This window comes from Euprymna scolopes, chromosome 20 (genome assembly GCF_053919585.1).
Source record: "Euprymna scolopes isolate OS-2025 chromosome 20, ASM5391958v1, whole genome shotgun sequence".
In the NCBI taxonomy this organism is placed as follows: domain Eukaryota; kingdom Metazoa; phylum Mollusca; class Cephalopoda; order Sepiida; family Sepiolidae; genus Euprymna; species Euprymna scolopes.
The window spans coordinates 25,922,296-25,944,347 of NC_136501.1; the positions used below are offsets into that span (position 1 = coordinate 25,922,296).

The 22,052-nt window shown below is 31.2% G+C and overlaps 1 protein-coding gene across 5 annotated transcripts in view; it reads left to right on the forward strand.

Moving 5' to 3' along the window:
• LOC145241375 (uncharacterized) overlaps positions 1 to 19,001 on the forward strand; it is a 101,677-nt gene extending 82,676 nt beyond the window's left edge. For 3 of the 5 annotated variants that reach the window (XM_080104252.1, XM_080104256.1, XM_080104253.1), the window contains 7 exons: positions 560 to 705; positions 2,198 to 2,279; positions 7,616 to 7,666; positions 10,373 to 10,474; positions 13,914 to 13,977; positions 17,720 to 17,841; positions 18,366 to 19,001. In XM_080104252.1, coding sequence (XP_079960378.1) covers positions 560 to 705; positions 2,198 to 2,279; positions 7,616 to 7,666; positions 10,373 to 10,474; positions 13,914 to 13,977; positions 17,720 to 17,841; positions 18,366 to 18,974 — 1,176 coding nt within the window. In that variant the 3' untranslated portion in view covers positions 18,975 to 19,001. The remainder of the gene's footprint in view (positions 1 to 559; positions 706 to 2,197; positions 2,280 to 7,615; positions 7,667 to 10,372; positions 10,475 to 13,913; positions 13,978 to 17,719; positions 17,842 to 18,365) is intronic. The other 2 variants (XM_080104254.1, XM_080104255.1) reach the window with 1 other exon arrangement.
• The last annotated feature ends 3,051 nt before the right edge of the window (positions 19,002 to 22,052 follow it).

Sequence of the window (22,052 nt, forward strand, 5' to 3'; positions counted from 1 at the left end):
TGTGACTTTTTTTTTTCTTCCAATAAATGATAATAACCATTTATGAAGTTTGCGATTGCTGTATTTACAGAAATGGTCTTGAGATTGGGTTAGTCTTCAGAAAGTAGCGAGCATAAAGGGGAGGTATTTACATCTAATTGTAAAATAATTATCAAAACTGATTTTTCATCTTGTATTTTCACTTTGATTTTTAATTCTACTTAGCCAATGAAAAGTTAGCTGTTCTTTTAATAAGAATGAAAATGTATTCAAGTTGAAATTAAATATAAAATAATCAAGTGTTTATTTTCATTGTGTGGAATTCTTCAATGTCAACTGAACATTTTCATTTTCTTCAAATTTTTTCATTTTAATTTGTTTGTACATATTTTTTTAGTTTAATAAATTTTAGTTTTCTGCATATAATAGCAATTACAAAACCTGTATTTTTTTTTGTAAGGAATTTCATCAATTTGTCCAAGAGTTTTTGTGTTTTGTTGGGATTTTATAACAAAAAAAAGACATCTAAATCATCTCATTAGTAGTTAAACTCATTTATTTTTATGATTTTCTTTGACAGAATTTTAAAAATCATATGAGAGGCACAAAACATCGTTCTCGTATGGATGACCTTGCCAATCTTCACCAACAAAAAGCTACGCAGTTGTTTGTCCGGCTGAAAGCTGAAGAACATTTGCGCAACATTGAAAAGCGTGGTGCAGAACCGTAAGTAAAATGGAATTGTGCTATTTTGAGATTCCGAAACCCCCCTCCCCTTCAGCTTTACGCTTAACTACTAGAGAGAACAATGTGTGACTTAATTTTAAAAAACTAAATTATATGAGATTATTTTCTAATAGAGTAAATTCCCTATTTAAATAAAAAATAGCAATAATGTGCAAAATGTTTAAAACAAACTGGATGGATTTAAAAATAATGGCAAAAGAATGAATTTACAAAGGACACTTTTAAAATCAATCTGATGAAATCAAGAAAATTTCATTTGTATATTCTGTCAGATTATACATGTCTGAATATGTATGTTATTTTTTATTTTTTAAATTAAAATTTGAAACAAGATTATTGATTAATTTAAGAGATCTCCATAGTGGCATAATAAATGATATTTGCTGTCACAGAGACAAGCTGGTCTATCATTATATCTGCTCTGTCAACTTTTTCTTGTTTAGGGTGAGACATTTTGTTTGCTTTATGAAAGTTCTTAGAATCTTTGTAACAATTCTCTGTAATATGGTTTTATGTACAATTGGAAATCAAATTATTTTTGTCAGTACTGTATTTGAATAAGTGTTGCCAGTAATTTTCTAAAAATTACTATTGAAATATGTAATCTATATACATTTATAAAATAATTATTTAAAAACAATGACACTCTTTTGAAAACTTATCTAAATAAATTTTATCAACTTGCAAAGAACAATATAAAATTATATTTTATTATATGGTAAAATAAAGCTTAATGTATACATATTTGCATTTTAATAGTATTTAAAAATAGTCTATATTTTTTCCTTGTTAATGAATGCTTTGGAATATTTATTTCAAATACACAACTGTCATATAATTAAAGATCCGTGAAACAGAAAAGTTCTTGAAAAGAAATCAAATAAAAACAATGCCAATACAGGCACACAACATAGTTTAATATGCAACATTTCTTAGGACATGAATGAACAGATCTCATAATACACAATTCAGAAATCTATGAATGTAGAATCTGTTTTATCATTGTGTGGCATTTATTCCAAAACAATATGGCTGAATCTTACAAAGGAGATAATCGCAAATATGGTAAAAGAACCCAAAGTAGATGATACGTGTGTGTGTGTATAGTCTAAAGAAGTTTTGATTAATTTTTGTATATAAAAAAATAAAATAATGCAGTTTAAATTCCAAGGGATATTAAGTACAACATATCACAGACTTATCACTTGTGTAAGGCGACCTACTACAAAAAAATTCATTTCAAGTCAATTCAACTATATAACCATGGAAAAAAAAAGAAACCTTAAATTAAATTTTTAATTAGAAAATGGGGATCATCGGCTGTTTACCATATTTCAAATATATATATATATATATATAGGGCTCCATTACTTTACAAGCTGCCCCTGCTCACATGTCCTAAATTGGAGCTGACTCTTCGCATTCAGGTGAAATTTTTTAACGTTTTTATGTATTTTTTTATTGTTTTCAGCATGAAAAAGCATTATTGTAGTGTTTGTGAGTTGAACCTCAGCATCCCTTATAACAAGCACAGACAAACGAGAGAACACCAGGTAAGATTGCAGTGAATTCATCAATGCAAACAGACTTTTTACAGCAATTTTAGTAGTAATTCTCATAAAAACTGTTTAAATATTTCAAGACTTCAAGGTCGTTCTACTGAAATACTCATATTTTAAAAACTCAAACACTTTAAGTCCTCAAAAGACCACCATTTTGTTTGGAAATGAATATCCTCTCATGTGCTTTAATAATTATCTACATGATATATTTGAAAAGTTCTTAGGAAAGCAATGATAAGAATGTTAGTGCTATGAAATGGTCATTTTGCATCAGATTTTACTCTCACTGTGCTTAATCGCTTGGAAGCACTACCCTATGAGGAATTTCACCATGAAATTTGGGAAATAATCAGAAAAAAACATCAATATCAATTATTGCCAGGATATAAAATAAACTGGTCCATTTTTTTTTTTTTTTTTAAATAAAACTCAACATGAAGTGTCTCAAACATTTTTGTCTAAATATTTTTTGTACCCCAACTAATAAGTAAAATACTGCTGTTATTATTTTTATGCATTAAAATGATAATTCTATGTTGAATTCTCTTTTATTACCAACAATTTTTAATTTGGCTCCTTCCAAAATTTTAAAACTTTTTTCAGCGAAATTAAATATCAGGTTGACAAAGTTCTTGTGGTTTTAACTTTTAAATTCAGATGAACATATCTTGGCTCAAACAAAAATTTATTGATTAAAATAAGCACCATCAGAATAAACACTTTTGCTAATGCAAAACAAGTGTATTTATGCCAGTGATGTAAAAATCTTGCGTTTTGGTGGCAATGAAGTCGTTGAAGGCGTTTTTAATATCACTTAGGTTTTTTCATGCAGAAAGTGCTGTAAAAAGTGGTAGTCGGTGGATGAGAGATCTAGTTGGTTGGTTGATTGTTTTTGTTTTACAGCATATCAACCCTTTTCAGATTATTTCATGCCGAATCCAGTGATTTTTAAGAATTTTTGATACAATATATATATATATATTTTTTTTAATTTCAAGTCAGTTTCTATTTAACCCATAGTTGGGGTCCTAACAGGTACTACCACTCTGGGTCAGAGTGGACCTGGGAGCAATGACAATTAAAGGGTGGCTCCACTCTCCCCAAAACCAGCAAGCTGGGGCCTGACCATCGGATATAGTTTAAGGTCATATCCAGGACCGAGAGATCCGGAGAGTGGTAGATGAGGCAGTTTTGTAGCCACATTCATTCAACTTCTGCAGGGGCGGTTTAGCAACGTGCGGTTGGGCATTGTTGTGGAAGAGAATTAGGCCTTTTCTGTTGATTATACTGGGTGTTGTTGTAGAATTTTCTGATGCATTTCATCCATTTGTTGACCGTACTTCTCTGCCGTAATGGTTTCACCTGCATTCAAAATGGTAATGGATGAGACCAGTCGCAGATTACCAAACAGTCAGCATAATCTTCTTTGGTGCAACTGTGGCTTTATGAAGTGTCATAAGAGCTTCGTCAGCGTCTAACCGCTGAGTTGAGCATTGCCAGTTGTTGTAAAGAATCCACTTTTCAACACAAGTCACAACCCGGTTGAGAAACAAGTCCTTCTTGTTGTGTAAAAGAAGGGAAGATGACACTTCATAACAGCACTTCTTTTAGTTGTTGTTCAATTTATAAGGCACCCATTTATCAAGTGTTTGTCTTTCCAATCTCTCTCAAGTGGTTGGAAATCATTGTATACTTTACGTCTAATTCAAAAGTAAGTTCTTTAACAGTTGTGCATGGATTGGCTTCAACTAAGGCTCTTAATTGATCGTTGTCAACATCTGATGGCCAACCACTACACTCATCATCTTCAAGACTCTCGTCGCCACCACCACAAAATTTCTTTAACCACCATTGTGCTGTATGTTCAGTAGTGGTTCCAGGGCCAAATGCTTCATTGACATTGCAAGCTGTTTCAGCAGCTTTTTGGTCTAGCTTGAATTAAAATAAGAAAATTGTATGAATTTGCTTTTTTTCCATCTTGTATTCAACGTTCTGAAAAGAAGACAATTGTTTTAAAACAATTGTAATTTAAACGATTAGATAGAGTGAAAAACGCTATTTAAAATAATATATAAAGTAAAGGTATTATGACGAAAACTTATTTGAAAATACATCATTTGAAATCAAAATTTAAAATTTTGCAAGAACGTTCTTAACCTAATAGTAGCATCTATAATTATAAGCTAATCATCCGTTGAAACAGCAGCAGTCACTATCAGTTGCTTAATTTTAAAATGATGAGTTTTGTAAATTATGTTTACAAATTTATTTTGCAAAGAATAAGGACAAACTTTGTTTAAAATTAATGTGATATGTGATTCTTTTATAAAAGTTCCTTCAAGAAATACTGGTTTTCAAATATACTTAAATTTTGAATTTGTAGTAATACATAATTTTTTAGCTTCCAATTAAAATAATAAAAAATGCTAAATAAGATCCTACTCTTTTAGGCGATTATGTGAGAATACCCTAAAATAGCTTATGGAAAAAAAAAAATAAAATGACAACAAAAATAATTTAGAGTATAATGATCCCCAATTTCCTGGCCATTCTTGCCTTAGTAATTAGTAGGGCTATAATAACAGCATATTTTTTTCATTGTTTTGACTCTTGAGTATATCTCTGATACCGACACAATTAATCAACCAAGAACCACATCACGCAACAAAAAAAAAATATTAGATATCAATGGATATATACCTGAGAATCAAAACAAAAAAAAGAATATGCTGTTGTCATAGCCCTAGTAATTAGTACTCCAGATTCTTTTAAAATTTTTTCATTTTGAAAAGTTAGTATATATAAAAAAAAAAATCACACTACCACTAAATCTAGATTAGAGTTACAAGCCCACCCCTTAAAAGTTCCTCCCTTGAATCTGTCTTATCATTAATCTTAAATCTGAGGGATAAGTCCCACCTGAAAAAAATCTCCTTTAATCCTAAGTCCGAAAGGCACCCACTTCAAAATAAAACCCCTTCCATAATGCTACCACTAACCCTAAGTCCGAATGGCAAGCCTCTACCCCTCAACTATCTTTTAAAAAAAACCCCAAAAACTCATCCTCCAAAATTGGAAAAATTTTCCCTAATTCGAAGTCTGAGTGGCAAGCCTCATTCTCCTACAAAGATTCTTAAAACCACACGATTGTCTTAATAAACAAAAAACACAAAATTATTTCTTATAGAAAAAATAGTTAACTGCTCTAAAACATTAGAATGGCCCTAAAATTTAAGGTTAATTTTAATCATATTTGTATATTAAGTTTATATTTTTGTTTTTATTTCTGCCAAGTTTTTCAGTGTGTTCATATGTAAATGCCTAAAAAAAAAAGGAAGAATCACATATTTTGTGGAGGCAGGTGGTAGTAATTTAGTAGTTGTTAATCTACACTAATACCAAAAAAATCTTGCAATATATTCATTTTTAAACAGTCATAGTAATAGATTTCAGTTTCTTGTACATAAAATGCATTGCAATTCAACTTTTTTTTTTAATGGATACATAGAATTTTTATGATATTGCAACATATTTATGTACATTTACTACAGATTATTTGGAAACCATTTATTTTTGGAGATTTTCAGTGCTATATTCGGATTCCTTGCACAAAAATACACTTATATGGCAAATGTCCTTGCTTAATCTTGTGTTTTAACATAGATATAACATTTTTACTGAAAAATTGGTGTAAAAAATGTAACAAAACACATATGGTCTTAAAGAGGAAAAAAATATGCAAATGCGTGAAGCACAAAAATAACTTGATTTTAGTCAGATTTAAATTGTACAGATTCTTAGATCATCAAACTCTTTCTATTCATGCCATCATTAAGATATTTTTATGCAATTTAAATTTTTTTTCATGTATATTGCTAATTTTAGTTTAACACGACAGTTTATCTGCGGTTTTAGAAGGTGACCAAAAGGTTTTATAATTAAACGACCATTTTTAGAAAATGTCAACGACAGTATTAATAAAATTTAGACAAGTTCATGTTTTGTGTGTGTGTTTCTAACCTCAATGTAAATTTGATAATTACGTATTGAATTTTGAAAAATTTACTATTAATCATTTATTAAAATTACAGTAGCATAAAATAGATATTATTCTGACATGGTGTTAAGGTGGGTATTTTTTTATAGGGAAGTTTATCATTTGAATTTAGGATTAATAGTAGTCTATTTTTTTTTTTTTTTTTTTTTTTCTGTATTACTCTTCAGCATGACCACTTGCCACTAAAAAATGCACAGAATTTATTTTGCAAGATTTTTTGGGTTAACTGTCATAACAAGCTAGAATGGTGCAGTAATGAGGGATGGGAGATCATCTTATATTAAATTTCTCACATGTATATAGAGCAGTTGAGACAACTGGGTTTGAAAATTCATCTCAATTTTAGATACTTTTGCCATTAGCTACTCAGATCACTGTGTAAATTAGATGAACAAAATGAATTTCTTTGCTTGTATAATAATAATAATAATAAGTCTGATATAGAAGTAAAGACATTTATACTTATGCAAATAGAATAAATAGCAATAGTAGTTGTAACACAATAGGTTACAGATATGTCCAGTATAAAATTCTGTGGATTATCTTGTTTACCTATTATTTTGTTGGCTTGTTACCTTGCTTAATGGCATTTCAAATAGATGACATCATCCACTGAAACACGTGGAAGAAATCAGGAAGATTCTTTCATCCATTTTAAATGGATCACATCATCATTTGGTAATGCCATCCAGTAAAACAGCATACATGACTTATGACCCTCTGCATCATGAAGTGTCTATTATGTGGATAGTGTGTGTGTATGCATATATATATATATATATATATATATATACACATACACAATCCACATAAGATATATATATATACATGATGTGATACACACACACACACACACACACACACACGGTGACCAAAAAAAAACGGGCCCCAACACTAATTAGGCCCCTTTTCTTAGTGTTTTGTCCGAATGAAATGAAACTTTGGTCATAACTAGTTTATTATATTCAAAACATCACATCAAAACACTAGGGTTTTTGGCATTTTTTTCTCCATTCTACAGCACATGTTCTAGATGGCCTCCATTTAGCTTTTTTTTTTTTTTTGGTCAACCTATATATATATATATATATATATATATATATATATATATATATATATATATATATATTAAATAAACTGAGAAACTAATAAAAGAATCTTGTAACTTGTGTTTTTTAACCAAACAAAAATGTATTTTAAAAAACTTCAAACTGCTTTGCCTAAATAAAAATAAAACTTATTGATGTTTTTCCCCACCCAATAATTTCAGTTACGTGTCCTTGAAGTTTATGGCAACAACAAAGGCAGCTCCAACCAACAAGTAAGTGACTGATATCTATTGCAACTCTTGTGAACATGAAAAGAAAATATAGATATGAAAATAATTGGCTTCTTCTGTTTGCATTGATTTTTGTGTTCTAAAGACATTTTAACTACGTTATATAAAAAAGATGAAATTTAGTCAGATGTTTTGTTAAAGTGGACTTTTGTTTGATTTACTTAAAAAAATTTTTTTTTTTTCACATTCGCCCCTAACAAGGCATATCACGTCTTGATGTGGTTTACATTACATTTAAACTTCTGTATATTAGTACAGTCAGGGTAGCAGGAAGGGAATTCCAAAATTTAGCTGTTCAAGGAAAGAAACTATTAGAATAGAAAGCTTCTTGATCTTTGCCACCGTGTGTTAAACACACTCCCAGATATCGGCCTTGAAATTTCTATGACTTGGCACAGTACATACAGCGCCTAGCTTTCCCAAATAGTCACTCATTTGGTACTGGCCAGGCTTATCGTTGCTTAACTTCGGTGATTTGGTGAGAACCGGTGTGTCAACGTGATTGTGCTGTATATTTATATCTATCTTAGGCTTTGCTAATAAATTCTATTATAAATTAGTTTTGTAAATTTGCATACATATACTGAACAATGCAAATCAACCTTTTCATGTATTTAAATATGTTACTATCACCATATACATAAATAGTGACGTGTAGATAATGTGATGGGTTTCATGATCAAAGTAATGTTTGATAATTTGAGATTTTATTATTTTTATTTTATTATTTTTTTTCATAAAATATTTTGAAATCTTTTGCCAGAATATATATTTTTATATACTAGCATTGCCTGATTGTAAAATATGCTTAAATATGATTTAATTAATGCAAATTTCATATTTATTACTATAGAGTCAATTGTGTATTTACTAGCCCGGGTGTTTGGAGGTGTGTGTTGCGCAAACAAGAAAAAAAAAAAGTGGTTGTTGGCAGGCAGGCTCGAACCCGTACTGCAAAGGAGGAAAAGAATGTGAAAAGATAACGTGACGTCTTTGCTGTTGCGCCCATCACCAAACCAGAAGTGATGTAGGTTTAAATTAAGGCTAGTCAATCGAAAAGAGGAGATGACTTTCAAAAATATTGGCGAAAAAAGTGACCCTTCCCTGTAGAAAAGTGCCCAGTTGAGAGTGAAGGAATTAATGTTTTTAGCCTAGTTTTCGATATTTGTCATCCGAAGGGTCGAATTTCAAAACGATACCAATTTCATGAAAATCCGTCACCTCTATCAGAAGTTTTAGGCAGACATATAAACATACATACATACATACATACATATAAACATAGGTGAGGTTTATATTATAGATTATGCTAGTGGGGTTGCCCAGGTGTTTAAAGGTGTATGGATGGGGTTGGGGTGGTTAAGCAAAGTAATAACCTTGTTTAAATATTATTAAAAAAAACATCGGAAAAAAAAAACAAAAAACAGCGAACGTGATGGAAAAAAAATAAAAAAATAAAATGTGATACAAAACGAACGATACTAAAACTTCTTAGCGGGGTTGCCCGGCGTTGACTGGGTGTTTGGAAAAAAAAAAAAAAAAAAAAAAATTTGGGGGAGGGAGGTAGGCTCGGAGCCAAATCCTTGAGACAAAAGCGAAAAAAAAAGCGTGATGACTTATCTCGACGCTACAAAGGTAGGGAATGAGAATTGATGGAGTTTAATGATTAAAAAGTGAATTATTGTCAGGTGCATAAATTTAATGAGGTCAAACATCAATCCTACAGTTAAGTTTGGCAGTTTTTTAATTTTGTTTCTCCAAGATGTTGGGTTGAGGGGAAAATCAGCTCTCCATAAAAAATGGGGGTGTCCAAATGAAAAGCAATTGTCTGATATGACAGTTTTCACCGCATTGATCAAAGCTGATTTACTTTCTGGATGTCCCCGGTGGGAAGGCTGAGGAGCTGTGTTCATTTTGATATTAGTTTCACTTTATTTATACTAAAAAGCCAAACAAATACGCGACAGCAAAATAGCACAAATTTTATAAAAGTTGATCAAAATAAATCTGGATACGACGTGCGTTCGCAAATCGTAGATATTATTATTTAGGGGGTATATAAACAGTTCTAAGATGGATGGATAAGAGGTTACAAATGAACCAACTATAATGTATGTGTACAAGAGCACTTTAAGTTGACACGCCTGCCAAGTTCCAATTTTTTTTTTAATTTTGACTTCGCTATTTTATAAAAGAGCGATTCCCAAAAATGAAAAGTTTTGACCCACCTCCCGACGCTCTGCGACCTTCCGTCTTGGAGATGATGTAATTTTAAAAAATGGAGACTAAGAGGAACACAGAAACGGTAAACCTCTCTCAAACCAAAGTATGCCATAAAAATGGAACAATGAATACAAATCCAAGATACCTGTCATGCAGACGAACAACACAAGCAGTAAATTTTTATTTATCTTTTTTAATTATTAAAAGACAGTTAATATTTACATAATTAACAAAAAAAATTTGTAAATAAATAAGTAACCATTGAAAATCTGTAATTGTTTGATTGATGCTGGCAATAGAATTTGAGTTCATCTTGTACAAAAGGCTTCTTTTTTTTTTTTTTTTTTTTTTGTTGACAGATATTTTAAATGTAGTTTGTCGTGTAAGCTGCAATGGTTACAAGGTAATCTGGACTTGAAGAAAATAATTTTCTACCTAAATTAACTTTCATTTTGGTTTCAACAGATTAATGATCGCAAGGATTGGCCGAGATGCTCGCTATGTGACCAAATATTCAAGTCCCCTCGGAAATATGTCCATCATTTGAGCTCTGCTCGACATAAAGAGGTGGGTTCAGTATTGGAAAGATGCGCAAACTTGTTGCTCTTTCAAATTACAAACACCTCTTGCATTGAAAATTGAAACAATTTGTGAACGATTTATTTTTAAAATTGCCAAATTAATTTTGCCTATTTAAAAATATGTTGGCATAAATTATTGATATCTATTATTTTTATGTAAATATCTTCAGTATTTACTTGGACAGTGCTTTTTTTTTTTGAAAATATATATGGCAATTAAAATTCTGTGTAGCTTAATTGCTATAGATATTTTCAAAACTTTTATAGAAGTTTTATAAATAATAAAATTATATAAACATTAGAAAATGTTGCTTGATCCGCATAGACTAATGTTTATCTAATTTATATATTTTTATTTACATAAATAATTTTATTTTAAATGTTTTATTCGGTTCGTATTATGTTGTGCAATTTATACCTTCTTCAGATATGTAAAAGGTAAAACGTTTTTACACTTGTGATATTACAATTGAATAAGACAAAATTTGAGAATTGGCAAAAATAATTGCATCCAAGGAATAATTGAAAAATATATTTGTGAATAAACAAACACAAAAGATTTTATTCACATCTCGCTTACATGAAAGGTGAATGAACAAATATTATAACGTGCAAATATGGGAAGGTTGATACTTAATGTCAATATTAATATCTAGCAAAGAATCATTTTAATACAAGCAAATATGGAATTTAAGATAACATATTGAAGATTTAACTTGTTCATTCAATCTGGTAATTGGAATGGTTGCTGTCCATGTTTATTTTGGGTGCAATTTGCCATTAATATAATAATCCAGGGAAATTGAAATTCAAAATGGCTGTTTCATAGGTTGGTTTTTAGTTTTTTTCATGCTGAAACTTAAAATGGCTTCTGTCAATGCATTTTTATAAAGCACACGTGAGAAGAAATTGTTATTTTACAAAATATATTTCTTTTTGTGTACGAATTGCAATACAAAATTGTCATCAAATTTGATGTAGTTTTTTAAATTGCATTTTTTAGTCTTTTTTAAAAGAAGATTTTTAATTAAAATAAAAAGGAGAGTTGTGGATAAAATCTGCAGAGAGTTAGAAAAGAGATTGTGAAGTATGTTATCCATGGCTTTACTGATCATCACAACCATCACTACCCTCTTTTGGCGCCTCCCTTCAAATTTACCAAATTTTATCAAAGTACACTTGACAGAATCAATAACCTTACACATCATATTGCTTAACAGCAGCAGCAACGTTTGCTCCAATCAAAGTGTAGTATTTGATCTGGTCTGTTCTGATTCCTCCCAAAATGAAGGGAATGCTAAACAGTCGACACTGAGTTCTCCAAATCAAATTGGCTTGCGTCATAATTCTCAACAAGAAAATCCAGTTCAAACAGACAGAAGTATATAGAAGCTAGAAGTAACGTTAAGAAAGAAATAGCAACAGCTAAGGGAGAATTTACTGAAACCACTAAAAAACGCATCGAAGCACAAAAATTAGGAAATCGTGACTTCTGGAAAATCTACAACAGTGTAGTAAATAATGGGCAATCAACAATTCCCCCACTAACCAACAATCACAAGGTTGTTTGCTTAGCAACCGAGAAGGCTAACATGCTTGCCAGTCGGTTTGCCTCAAACTTCACACTGGACCCTTTCAACTACCCCCTACCTGACTTTCCTTGGCAGACAGACGCCATGCTAGACGATCTGAAAATCACCCCTGCTCAGGTGCATGCTATCATAAAAAACCTTGACACTTCAAAAACATGTAGACCCGATCTCATCCCAGCTGTGCTATTAAAAAAGTGCTCAGCCGAAATAGCTTCAGTTCTCTCCAAACTCTACAACAAATGCTTTAATGAATCTTGCTTTCCGGGTTGTTGGAAAACTGCTTCTGTGGTACCAGTATTCAAGAATTTTGGCGAAAGAACTGACCCATTAAATTATCGCCCCATTAGCCTCCTCCCACTTTATGCCTAAATATTTGAGACCTTAATTAACCATGCTCTAGTCCATCACCTTACAGATGCTAAACTTCTGACTGACCAACAATATGGATTTAGACAAACCCGTTCCACAGCAGACATTCTAACTGTAATCTCTGAATGTATATACCATTCACTGGACAAAGTGGGGGAGGGCAGAGCAGTAGCTCTAGATATATCTAAGGCTTTTGACAGGGTATGGCATGAGGGTCTCCTCAGGAAAATTAGATCATACAGTATCACTGGTAGAATACTTAACATAATTAAATCCTTCTTAGATAAGAGAAAAATCCAGATTGTCCTCGATGGTCGTACATCTAAACAATATGATATAAATGCGGGAGTGCCCCATGGTTCTATCCTTGGCCCTCTATTGTCCCTAATATTCATAAATGACCTCCCCGACAAAACTGCCTCTGAGATGGGCATATATGCTGATGACACCACACTTTATAACAGGCATGACAGGAAAACAAATGAACACGTATCTAAAGAAATGGCAGAAACACTAGAGGATGACCTCCAAACTGTAGTGGAATGGGGACAAAAATGGATGGTCACGTTCAATGCCGCCAAGACTGAACTTGTTTCCTTCAATAATTACAAGAAACCTTCTCTACCACCAAAAGCAATGGCGAACAACTCTTTATCTGAGAGTACATCTTTCAAACTCCTTGGTTCACAGGAAACATGAGTTGGAACAATTACATTGAAAACATTGCCAGGGCCGCTGCGAAAAAGGTAGGTTCTCTCTATCATGCTAGAAAACTACTAACACCTGAAAGTATCCTGTATCTCTATAAGGCCATCATTCGCCTATGTATGGAGTATTGCTGTCATATTTGGGCTGGTGCATCTGCTACTAGTCCCTCACTCCTAGACAAGGTTCAAAGGAGAGTCGCCAATCTGACAGGCCCTGAACTGGCATCTAAGCTTCAGCCTCTGTTCCATCAACGAAATATTGTATCCCTCTGCCTGTTCTACAAGTATTTTAATGGTGAATGCTCTGACGAAGTGCAAGCACTTGTGCCCCCCCCCCACGACGTAAACACCCTCGACAAACACGATAGGCAGCTAAATCCCACCCCCACGCAGTAGAGATCCCTAGATGTAAAAGATCTTTCTACTCCAGTAGTTTCTTCCCCAGAACCGCTAGACTTTGGAATTCCATTCCAGGTCCCTGCTTCCCCAACTGTATACTGATATGCAGAGGTTCAAGTGTAACGTGAACCGACAGCTTGCTGCCCAAATCCCTACATAGTACCCCAGTAGTTGTTGCCCCTGATAGTATTCCCCTACAACAAAGTGGCAATGTGCCTTGTTTGGGGTAAAAATGTAATAATAATAAAAAAAAACAGCATATTTAAAAAAAACATCTTTCAAGTTGTTTTAGAAAAAAGTTTATACATATTCTTTTTAATAATTTCTACTTTTTTTATTGAATTATTTTTTTTTTCAGAGAAAAGGACAGAAAACTGAAGAATATACAGAAGTTCCTGAATATGAAGAGAACAAAGCATATGGTAAACTAATTTTATTCATTTAATTTTTTTAAAGAATTTACCATTGCAAGAAATATATTTTGCTTCATTAAGAAAGTTGGATACAAAACCCGAAAAGATATCTGGTATTCAGGAAACTAAAAGAACAAAGAATTCAAATAAAAAGAAACGTTCTCATACACTATGCAAATCTTTATGAAAATTGTATGAGAATACCAATGAAAATGATTGCATGATAGAGAATTCCACATCTGAAGAACTTGAAATATTAGCAAATAAAATAAATACATTTAAAAAAAACCAAGAATTGTCATCAATAAGTATTCCAAATGTTTTAAGATGGGAGGTGTACCTCTCATCAATACAATTCTACATACGTAATAGATTCCTCATGAGCTTAATGAGGGAATACATCATATTAAAAAGAATTACATTATCTCAAAGGGCTTTGCTCTTCTAGAAAGAATGGTGAAATAGTGTAAAATAGTGAGAAACAGTTTATCAGGTTTTAAGTACATTTATCAAAAAAAAGAAAAAAAAAAAATTATTTTCATGCATCTTCCTAATGTAAAATGTACGCTTTATGGTCGGTTTAACTGAAATCCATAATTTTTACATAAATATTTTAAATTACAGATTTCAGCTGCACTGGCTATAAAATAAGTATCCGTTTCATAATGAAAGAATAGTGAAATGAACAATTTTTTCGTACATGAAAATTAAGAAAATGTTCTTTTTAAAAATAAAAACCTGATGTAGCCTCTATTCTGAAACTTACATTTTAAACTTTTTGTAACAGATAGAGATCAACTTTGGCGATGCATAAGTCTAACCGAATACACAGAAACAATGTATATGAAAAAGGGAACAAAAAAAATTACAAAAATGATCTTGTTTTAATTTGAAGTTTTACTCAAAAATATTTTTTAAGAATAAGAATATGACTCTTCACAATTTGTTACAGGGTTTTATTTTGCTTTCAATCAATATGACTTTCTATTATAATTTTATTTTATTTTAAACGTTTATGTAATATATAAAAGTAATGTTATGAATTTTAGATTTAATAATAATATTAATATCTCCATTAATTAGTATCTATCATCATAATCTATATATATATATGAGCGAAAATGTGTGTCTGTGTGTGTGCATTTTTTTCTGTATATCTGCCAAAGGCTTTTTCGGGGTGGTTCTTGGATTGTTCGCTCATTCTTATAACTTTTTATATGCTACCTAGATTATAATATGTACAATTTACGAAAGGGGGTAGTGGTGTATCTTTTATTTGGGTGACTTTTACAAGCTAATTTCGCAATATTTTTTAGTCTCCGCGTGTTTCTTTGGCTTTGTCATATATAAACGAAACTGAACCGTAGCAAAATAAGCCTTCCTGGCACTCATGCTCGGGACGTTGAGATGCGGCCAAAATTTGTTATATCAGACAATTGCTATTCATTATGACACACCCCTTCAAATGGGGAGCTGGTTTTCCCAAACATCTTGGGGGAAACAAACAACATACGCAGAAACTGGCTTGCAGCCAAAGTTAAGTGCGTTTCATTCCCTATGGCGTGATGGTTGACCTCATTTAATTCATGCCCCTGTCACATCACATTTTAATTTTTTGACTTTTTAATTGTTTTATTTCACACGTTTTCAGTTCTCTGTCAGCATAGTGTGGTGGTAAGTCATCAGCGTATTAACCTCGAGGGTTTGTGTTCGAGCCTACCTACCAAAACTATTTTTTTTTCTTTTACACCTCCAAACACCCGGGCAACACCAGGTACCCCTGCTAGTCTAATTTATAAAACTCACTATGTCTGTGTGACTCCATATTTTCAAACTCTATCTCTACCAAAACAAAAAATCACAGAGCAGCGCTAGAGGCCTCAAATGATTGGATTTTTTATGGATCTTTCTTTTATGAGTTTTTAGCCTGTTAAAATAGTTTTTAAGAGGTCAAAATTGAAAAAAATCGTTATACATTTTGTACATTCATCTTAGTTTATTTTGATCAGTTCATGTGTGCCACGTTGGTACGGTGGTAACACTACCAACTTTGAATGCTAGTTTTGTTTTTGGTTTCAATTCTAGCTGATGGTACCCAAAAACTTTAATTTTTACTTTTGAAATCACAACTCTATAATAATATATACAAAACCTGGATTAATTAAAATATTATATTTAGCATATTTTATGACCAGGCAAAACCGCCCCCCCCCCCACAATAATTAATTATTTTGTGAAATTAATTGCCAAATATTGTCAAGACATTGAGGTTGTGTACGTTTTTTTTAGCATATCAAATTAATGAAAATATGTTTGCTTCTGAGCTTGTTTGTTTTTTTCTTTCAAAAGACGTCCTTCTCGAAAAATGACGTGTAAGAAGAAAACAAAAAAAAATTATTTCCTGAAGAAGAAATTCATTCGAAAATTAAAAACAAATTTTATTTTATTTTAATAAATAGAAATGTTTATTAAAATCAATTTTGCACTCGTCCGGTCTTTCAACCGTTAAACTTTAAATTCTTTATATCGAGTGCTTCTCAAACGGTGGATTTTCTATTATTATTTACCTATGCGTTTGAGGCCCTGTTGGTGGGGCATTAGAATATGCCGACTGCTCCCCTGCAGAGGGTAAAAGCCCCTCAATGCGGGTTCTGGATATGATCTTAAACTATATCCAGTGGTGAGGCCCCAGCTTGTGGGCTTTGGGGAGTGTGGAGCCACCCTTTAATTACCATTGCTCCCAGGTCCACTCTGACCCGGAGTGGTAGTACCTGTTAAGGTCCCAACTATGGGTTAAATAGAAACTGACGTGAAAACAACAAATATATTCTATTAAAAAAAAATTTCTTCAAAATCTTTGGATTCGGCATTAAATAGCCCGAAAAGGGTTGATATGCAGTAAAAAAAAAACAACCAACCAACCTATGCGTTTGACCAAATGTTCACACTTTTACTTGACATTAAAATATCATTCAACTTCCAACTCTTCAGGACGTGCTAGGTGTTATCTCCACCATAACACTTAAGAAAAAAGAGAAAAAAAATTGTATTTCCTGAAGAAGAATATTTTCTTATTTGAAAAACAAAAAATTTGGATTACATTTTAATAAATAAAATGTTTATTAAGATCAATTTTTCTCTCATCTGGCATTTCAACTATTAAATCCTGAATTCATAATAAATTTAATTAAATGCTTATTATCTCAGTCGACTAGAAGATCTAAGAATGTAAAAAAAAAAAAAAAATCTTATTATCTCATCTTCCCCCCCCCCAAAAAAAAGTTTTTTGATTTCTCAAAGTTGAAGAGTTTAAGTTAAATTGGATTTTTTTTTCTTTCATTTTAAAATGGAAGAAAAAAATTGAATACACATTTAAATTACTTTATATTCATATTTTGTTTATTTTATAATTTTTGATTAATTTTTGTTTAAATACCTGGTCTGAAAAAAATTATTAACTGAAATTGGGTCAAGTAGTCTATCGATGATTGGTGATTTTATTTCTTCTTTCATGTTGAACCAGTTACCAATGAGAGATAAGATGGTGAGGAGCAGTTGCAGGGAAAGCTATAGAGCAGAAGTTTTAAAAGAAAGATGTTATATACGTTTTTAACTATTTTTTTATCTAGGCCCCTGGCAATGTTGGGTTAGCCTGGTAGTTTATAATGAGCAATTCTAATTTATTAAAAGAGCTTCATAGCTTTTCTTTTCATCTATTGAATTCGAAATAACTCCTTTTGTTTCTTTGCAGGTCAGAATTATATAATTCCAGTATCAGGTTATTTCTGTAAATTATGTCACAAATTTTATAATAATGAAAATGCTGCAAAGAATACTCATTGCCAATCAAAAGCTCATTTTGAAAAGTTTGAGGTAAGACATCAACCATTTTAATATATATCTTTGCATTTTCAAAATAATTTAGCAATTTTACCTCAATATTAAAAACTGCCAGTAAAAAAAAATAAAATGGCACAAAGTTTTATGTATTTATGTGTTAGGTTTTAAAAAGACAGAACACCAAAAATTATACAAATTCATCAAATTTTCTTTTCACAAGAAAAACGCATTTTAATGGCAAAATTTCTCATCTACCATTTTCTGCTTGCATTAAGGTCAATGGCCAAGAATCATAATTCAAATTTTAATTCAAGCAAATTTTATTTCATAAAACTGGCTAGAAATCATTTATCGTACAAATTTGATTTATAAGAACAAAAATACTGGATGAATTTTGCTTAAATTTTTGTGTATTTTTGTTTGAGTACGTTTTGTACAATCTACCTGGATTCTCTTTTTACAATAATAATTATAACAAAATTGTAAAAAATAAAAATAAACTCAAAAGATTGGATATAATTAATTTTATTATAATTGTTATATTTTATTATTTTCAGAAAATAATCAGAGAAAAAATCGAAGCAAAGAAGAATGCTGAAGCTGGTGAAAGTGAATCCGAAGTAAAAGAAGATGAAACCCAAGAATTTGAGGAAGATGACATGGAAGTGAATAAAGACAATCGTTTAGAAGAAGAAAACTGTGAAGCTGACGATGATGACAATGATGATGACGAGATGTATGCAATGCAATCCAGCGAGACTATGCCAGCTAATATAGAAGAGGATTTGGATAAGACATTGGTACCTGATGAAGATGAAGACAGTCAAAATGATGTTGATGAAGAGTCTGATCATGAGGAAAGGAAGGATGAGGATGATGAGATGCTGTTGGCGCAGAAGAATAGCAGTTCTACTATAGAGAAATCTACAATGGATGACGTCAGTCGAGAAGACTCAGAGGAAGAAGAGGAGGGGGAGGATGATCAACCACAGAAAGAACAGTTGGAGGAGGAAAAGCAGCCGCAACAGCAAATTGTTGATAAGTCAGAAAAGCAGAGTTCTGGTTCTCCGAGTGAAGGAGAAGAAGAGAAGGAGAAAGAACAAACATCGAAAGGCCGAAATCGAAGCCGTGGTCGGGGCCGCGGTCGAGGGAGAGGGAAGAAATAAACATTTTTGTTTTGGACAACACTTTTATTCTTCTTACCTCTTCACTTTATTTAACATTTTAAAGACATCAATCGGTTCAATTTTACAATATGGCTGCACTTGGAAAATACTGTTTTTTTTTTGTTTTTTTTTTTAATTAAAAAAATAACAAACAATGTTTTTAATTATCAAGAAATTATGTTCTAATCGGCATTTTAAAGGCTTCAAAATCATTTTGGAATCATTAATCATTGGCACCTCCACTTTTATGTAAAAATAAAATGTTTGTTTTGAAAGTGATTTTGAAGTGTTTTAAATGTTATTTAAAATGTAATTTCAATTTTGAATTAAAGTTCAATGGTAAAAATCAATTTTTTTTTTTTTTTTTTCATAATCCATATAAAAACAATATTTTTGACCATGTAACCATTATACAATTGAACCTATCAGTCATTCAATATTTTAATATTTGAGGTGCAGGTAAGGAGGTTTTGTTTTCTCCTTTCTTACAAATGATTGTATCTCAGTTTATATATATATATATATATATATATATATATATATATATAGTGTGGAAATATGTTTCTTCAATTATATTTCACTTTTTATTTATACCAATCCTTTTAATTCATGAAGCTCAATGTAATGACAGAGCATATAACAAATAAATGACAAAAATCTATATTCTAAATTTCAAATTGGATTCCTTTAAGTAAGTTGACATAATACACAATTCTTGATGGCAACTGTTTTGTAGCGGAAAATTATTGATTTAATTATTATATCAGTCAATGAATTGCCCTTAACTAATCAGAATAAAAAGCACTTATCAATTTTAAAAGAAAATAAAGGCATATGGGCATGCAATTACATTTATTATTTTATCACGCCATTTTTGTATTGAAACAGGTGCTGTCAAGAATTGTGCATGTTAACTTACTTAAAGTAATAAATGGTAAGATGGTCAACATCTTGAAATTTGGAATGTAGACTTTTGTCATTTATTTGTTATATATATTTATTTATAAATTAAAGGAGGGCATAACCTATTTTATACTTTATTTAAGGCTTTTTTGTTTTATTTTTAAATTGCTTTAAAACAATTAAAAACTATTTATTGATTCATTCTCTACATACATCCTGTCTTTTTCATTGAATTAATATTATACAAGTTTCCAGGGTTATTTTCCAACCAACTTGAATCATAACATATCAGTGTTTTAATTTTGTCTTTTCTTCTTTAACTGCCAAAAAGTTAAAGAACAAAAATCCTGTTACTGTATTTCTCCACCATATAAATTAGTAAGATTGACAGATAAGTTCATCATTCGCACAAGTTTAGCCAAACTTTCGGACTTCCACCGTTTTGTGCAAACATCCTATGTGTCTAGATATGCAAGCTGCTTTTTTAAGATTTTTTTTTTTTTTTTTTTGTAAATGCACCTTATGTTGGTGGAAATACAGTAATTTTTGTTTTTAGGCACTGACCTTGCATCGCTGTGACCTTTCAAAAACAAAAACTATGATAAAAAGGAAAATTGGATATTTTTCTATTTGCATGTTTTGAACAATCAGAACTATTGTGATAAATCCTGATCTGAACAAGGCATGTGTTGGCTGCACCCCCCCCTCCAAGTAAAAAAAAAAAAAATCAAACATAATGGAGACGGTAAGCACATTCTTTTCTGTCTCTTTTATTTTTATTTATTTACAAGTAAAGAAGCCTGGGGCATTGGGACAAATTTTTATCACATTTTATTTTGTTTGGATAGGTTTAAAAAAAATTACATATGAAGGGAGTTCATAATACTTGAATCCTTTAATATGCAGCAGTTCAAACACCCCTTGAGGCTTATTAGTTTTGAAACAATCTGAATCGGAAAAATTGGAACTTTTCAGAATATTAGAATCAGAAACATTTCTACCTTTTTACCAATGCCAAAAACGATTCTTTTGTGTTTTTTTTATTTGATTTTGTTTAAAACAAAATCTGTCTTGGTACTAATAATGAAATAATAAATATTTATTGATTTTAAACGACCAGTTAAAGTAAAACCTATAGATCATCCTCACAAGTGTATTTTTACGCCTGAGAAAATATATGCACATTTAATGTGTTTTTACGGTAATCAGGAAAAATAACAACTTTATAATGAAATATATCTGAATCGGAAATTGTATCAAAATCGAGAAAAATATTAGCGTTGTCCCATCACTAATATATATATCATGGTCATATTAATACTGATCTTCATTGGATCACTGAATTTAAGTGATATTAGTCATGGTCACTACCAAATTGGTGATTATTTGGGAATATCAGGCATTATATATGGGTGGACAGCAATATCTTGAAAAACCAAATATTCACATTATCTTGCCTGAACAAGAAACCGCTTATGAATTTGGTATTCTCTAGAAACTTCCTCATTCAAAGGAAACCAGCCGAACCTACCTAGAGTGCATGCCACATCAGGATAGGACAATGCTTAAATGATTTTTATCTTATTACCATTATGAGGCAAATTGAGTGAAAATAGAATTTCCACAATTGCAATTTGCCTATTTGTTAAATTTAAGTCTCTGTAAGGGATTAATGAAATAAATTAAAACTTATTCATTTTCAAAATCAACATAATGTTGTAGAATTTAAGTGGTTTAATTTTTATTAAAATCAGAAATAAAATTTGTGTTTTTTGAGGGAATGGTGGTCTTATATAATTTGTAAACCCACATTTTTTTTGTAACAAAATAAGACTCTATCTGATTACTGTAAAGGTTATTTAGTGCAACCATATGCATTTTTATTGAGAACAAACAATCAAACCTTCCTCTTTTCTCTATGTAAATTTTAACCATTCAAAGTATAGAATTATGTCTAATGTATACATATTTAAATTTTGTTTAGCACATGAATAAAAGCACAAAATTATCCCCCCCCCCTCTTCCCCAACTTCACTGTTCACACATCCCATTATGGAGACATTGTCACCTCTACTTACTCATGCTATTAGTGTTTGATGTATGTGTAGGCTTTTGCATATGTATGCTTGTTTTCTCCCCCCCCCCTTTAAATGGTTCAAATATTGTCTAAAATTC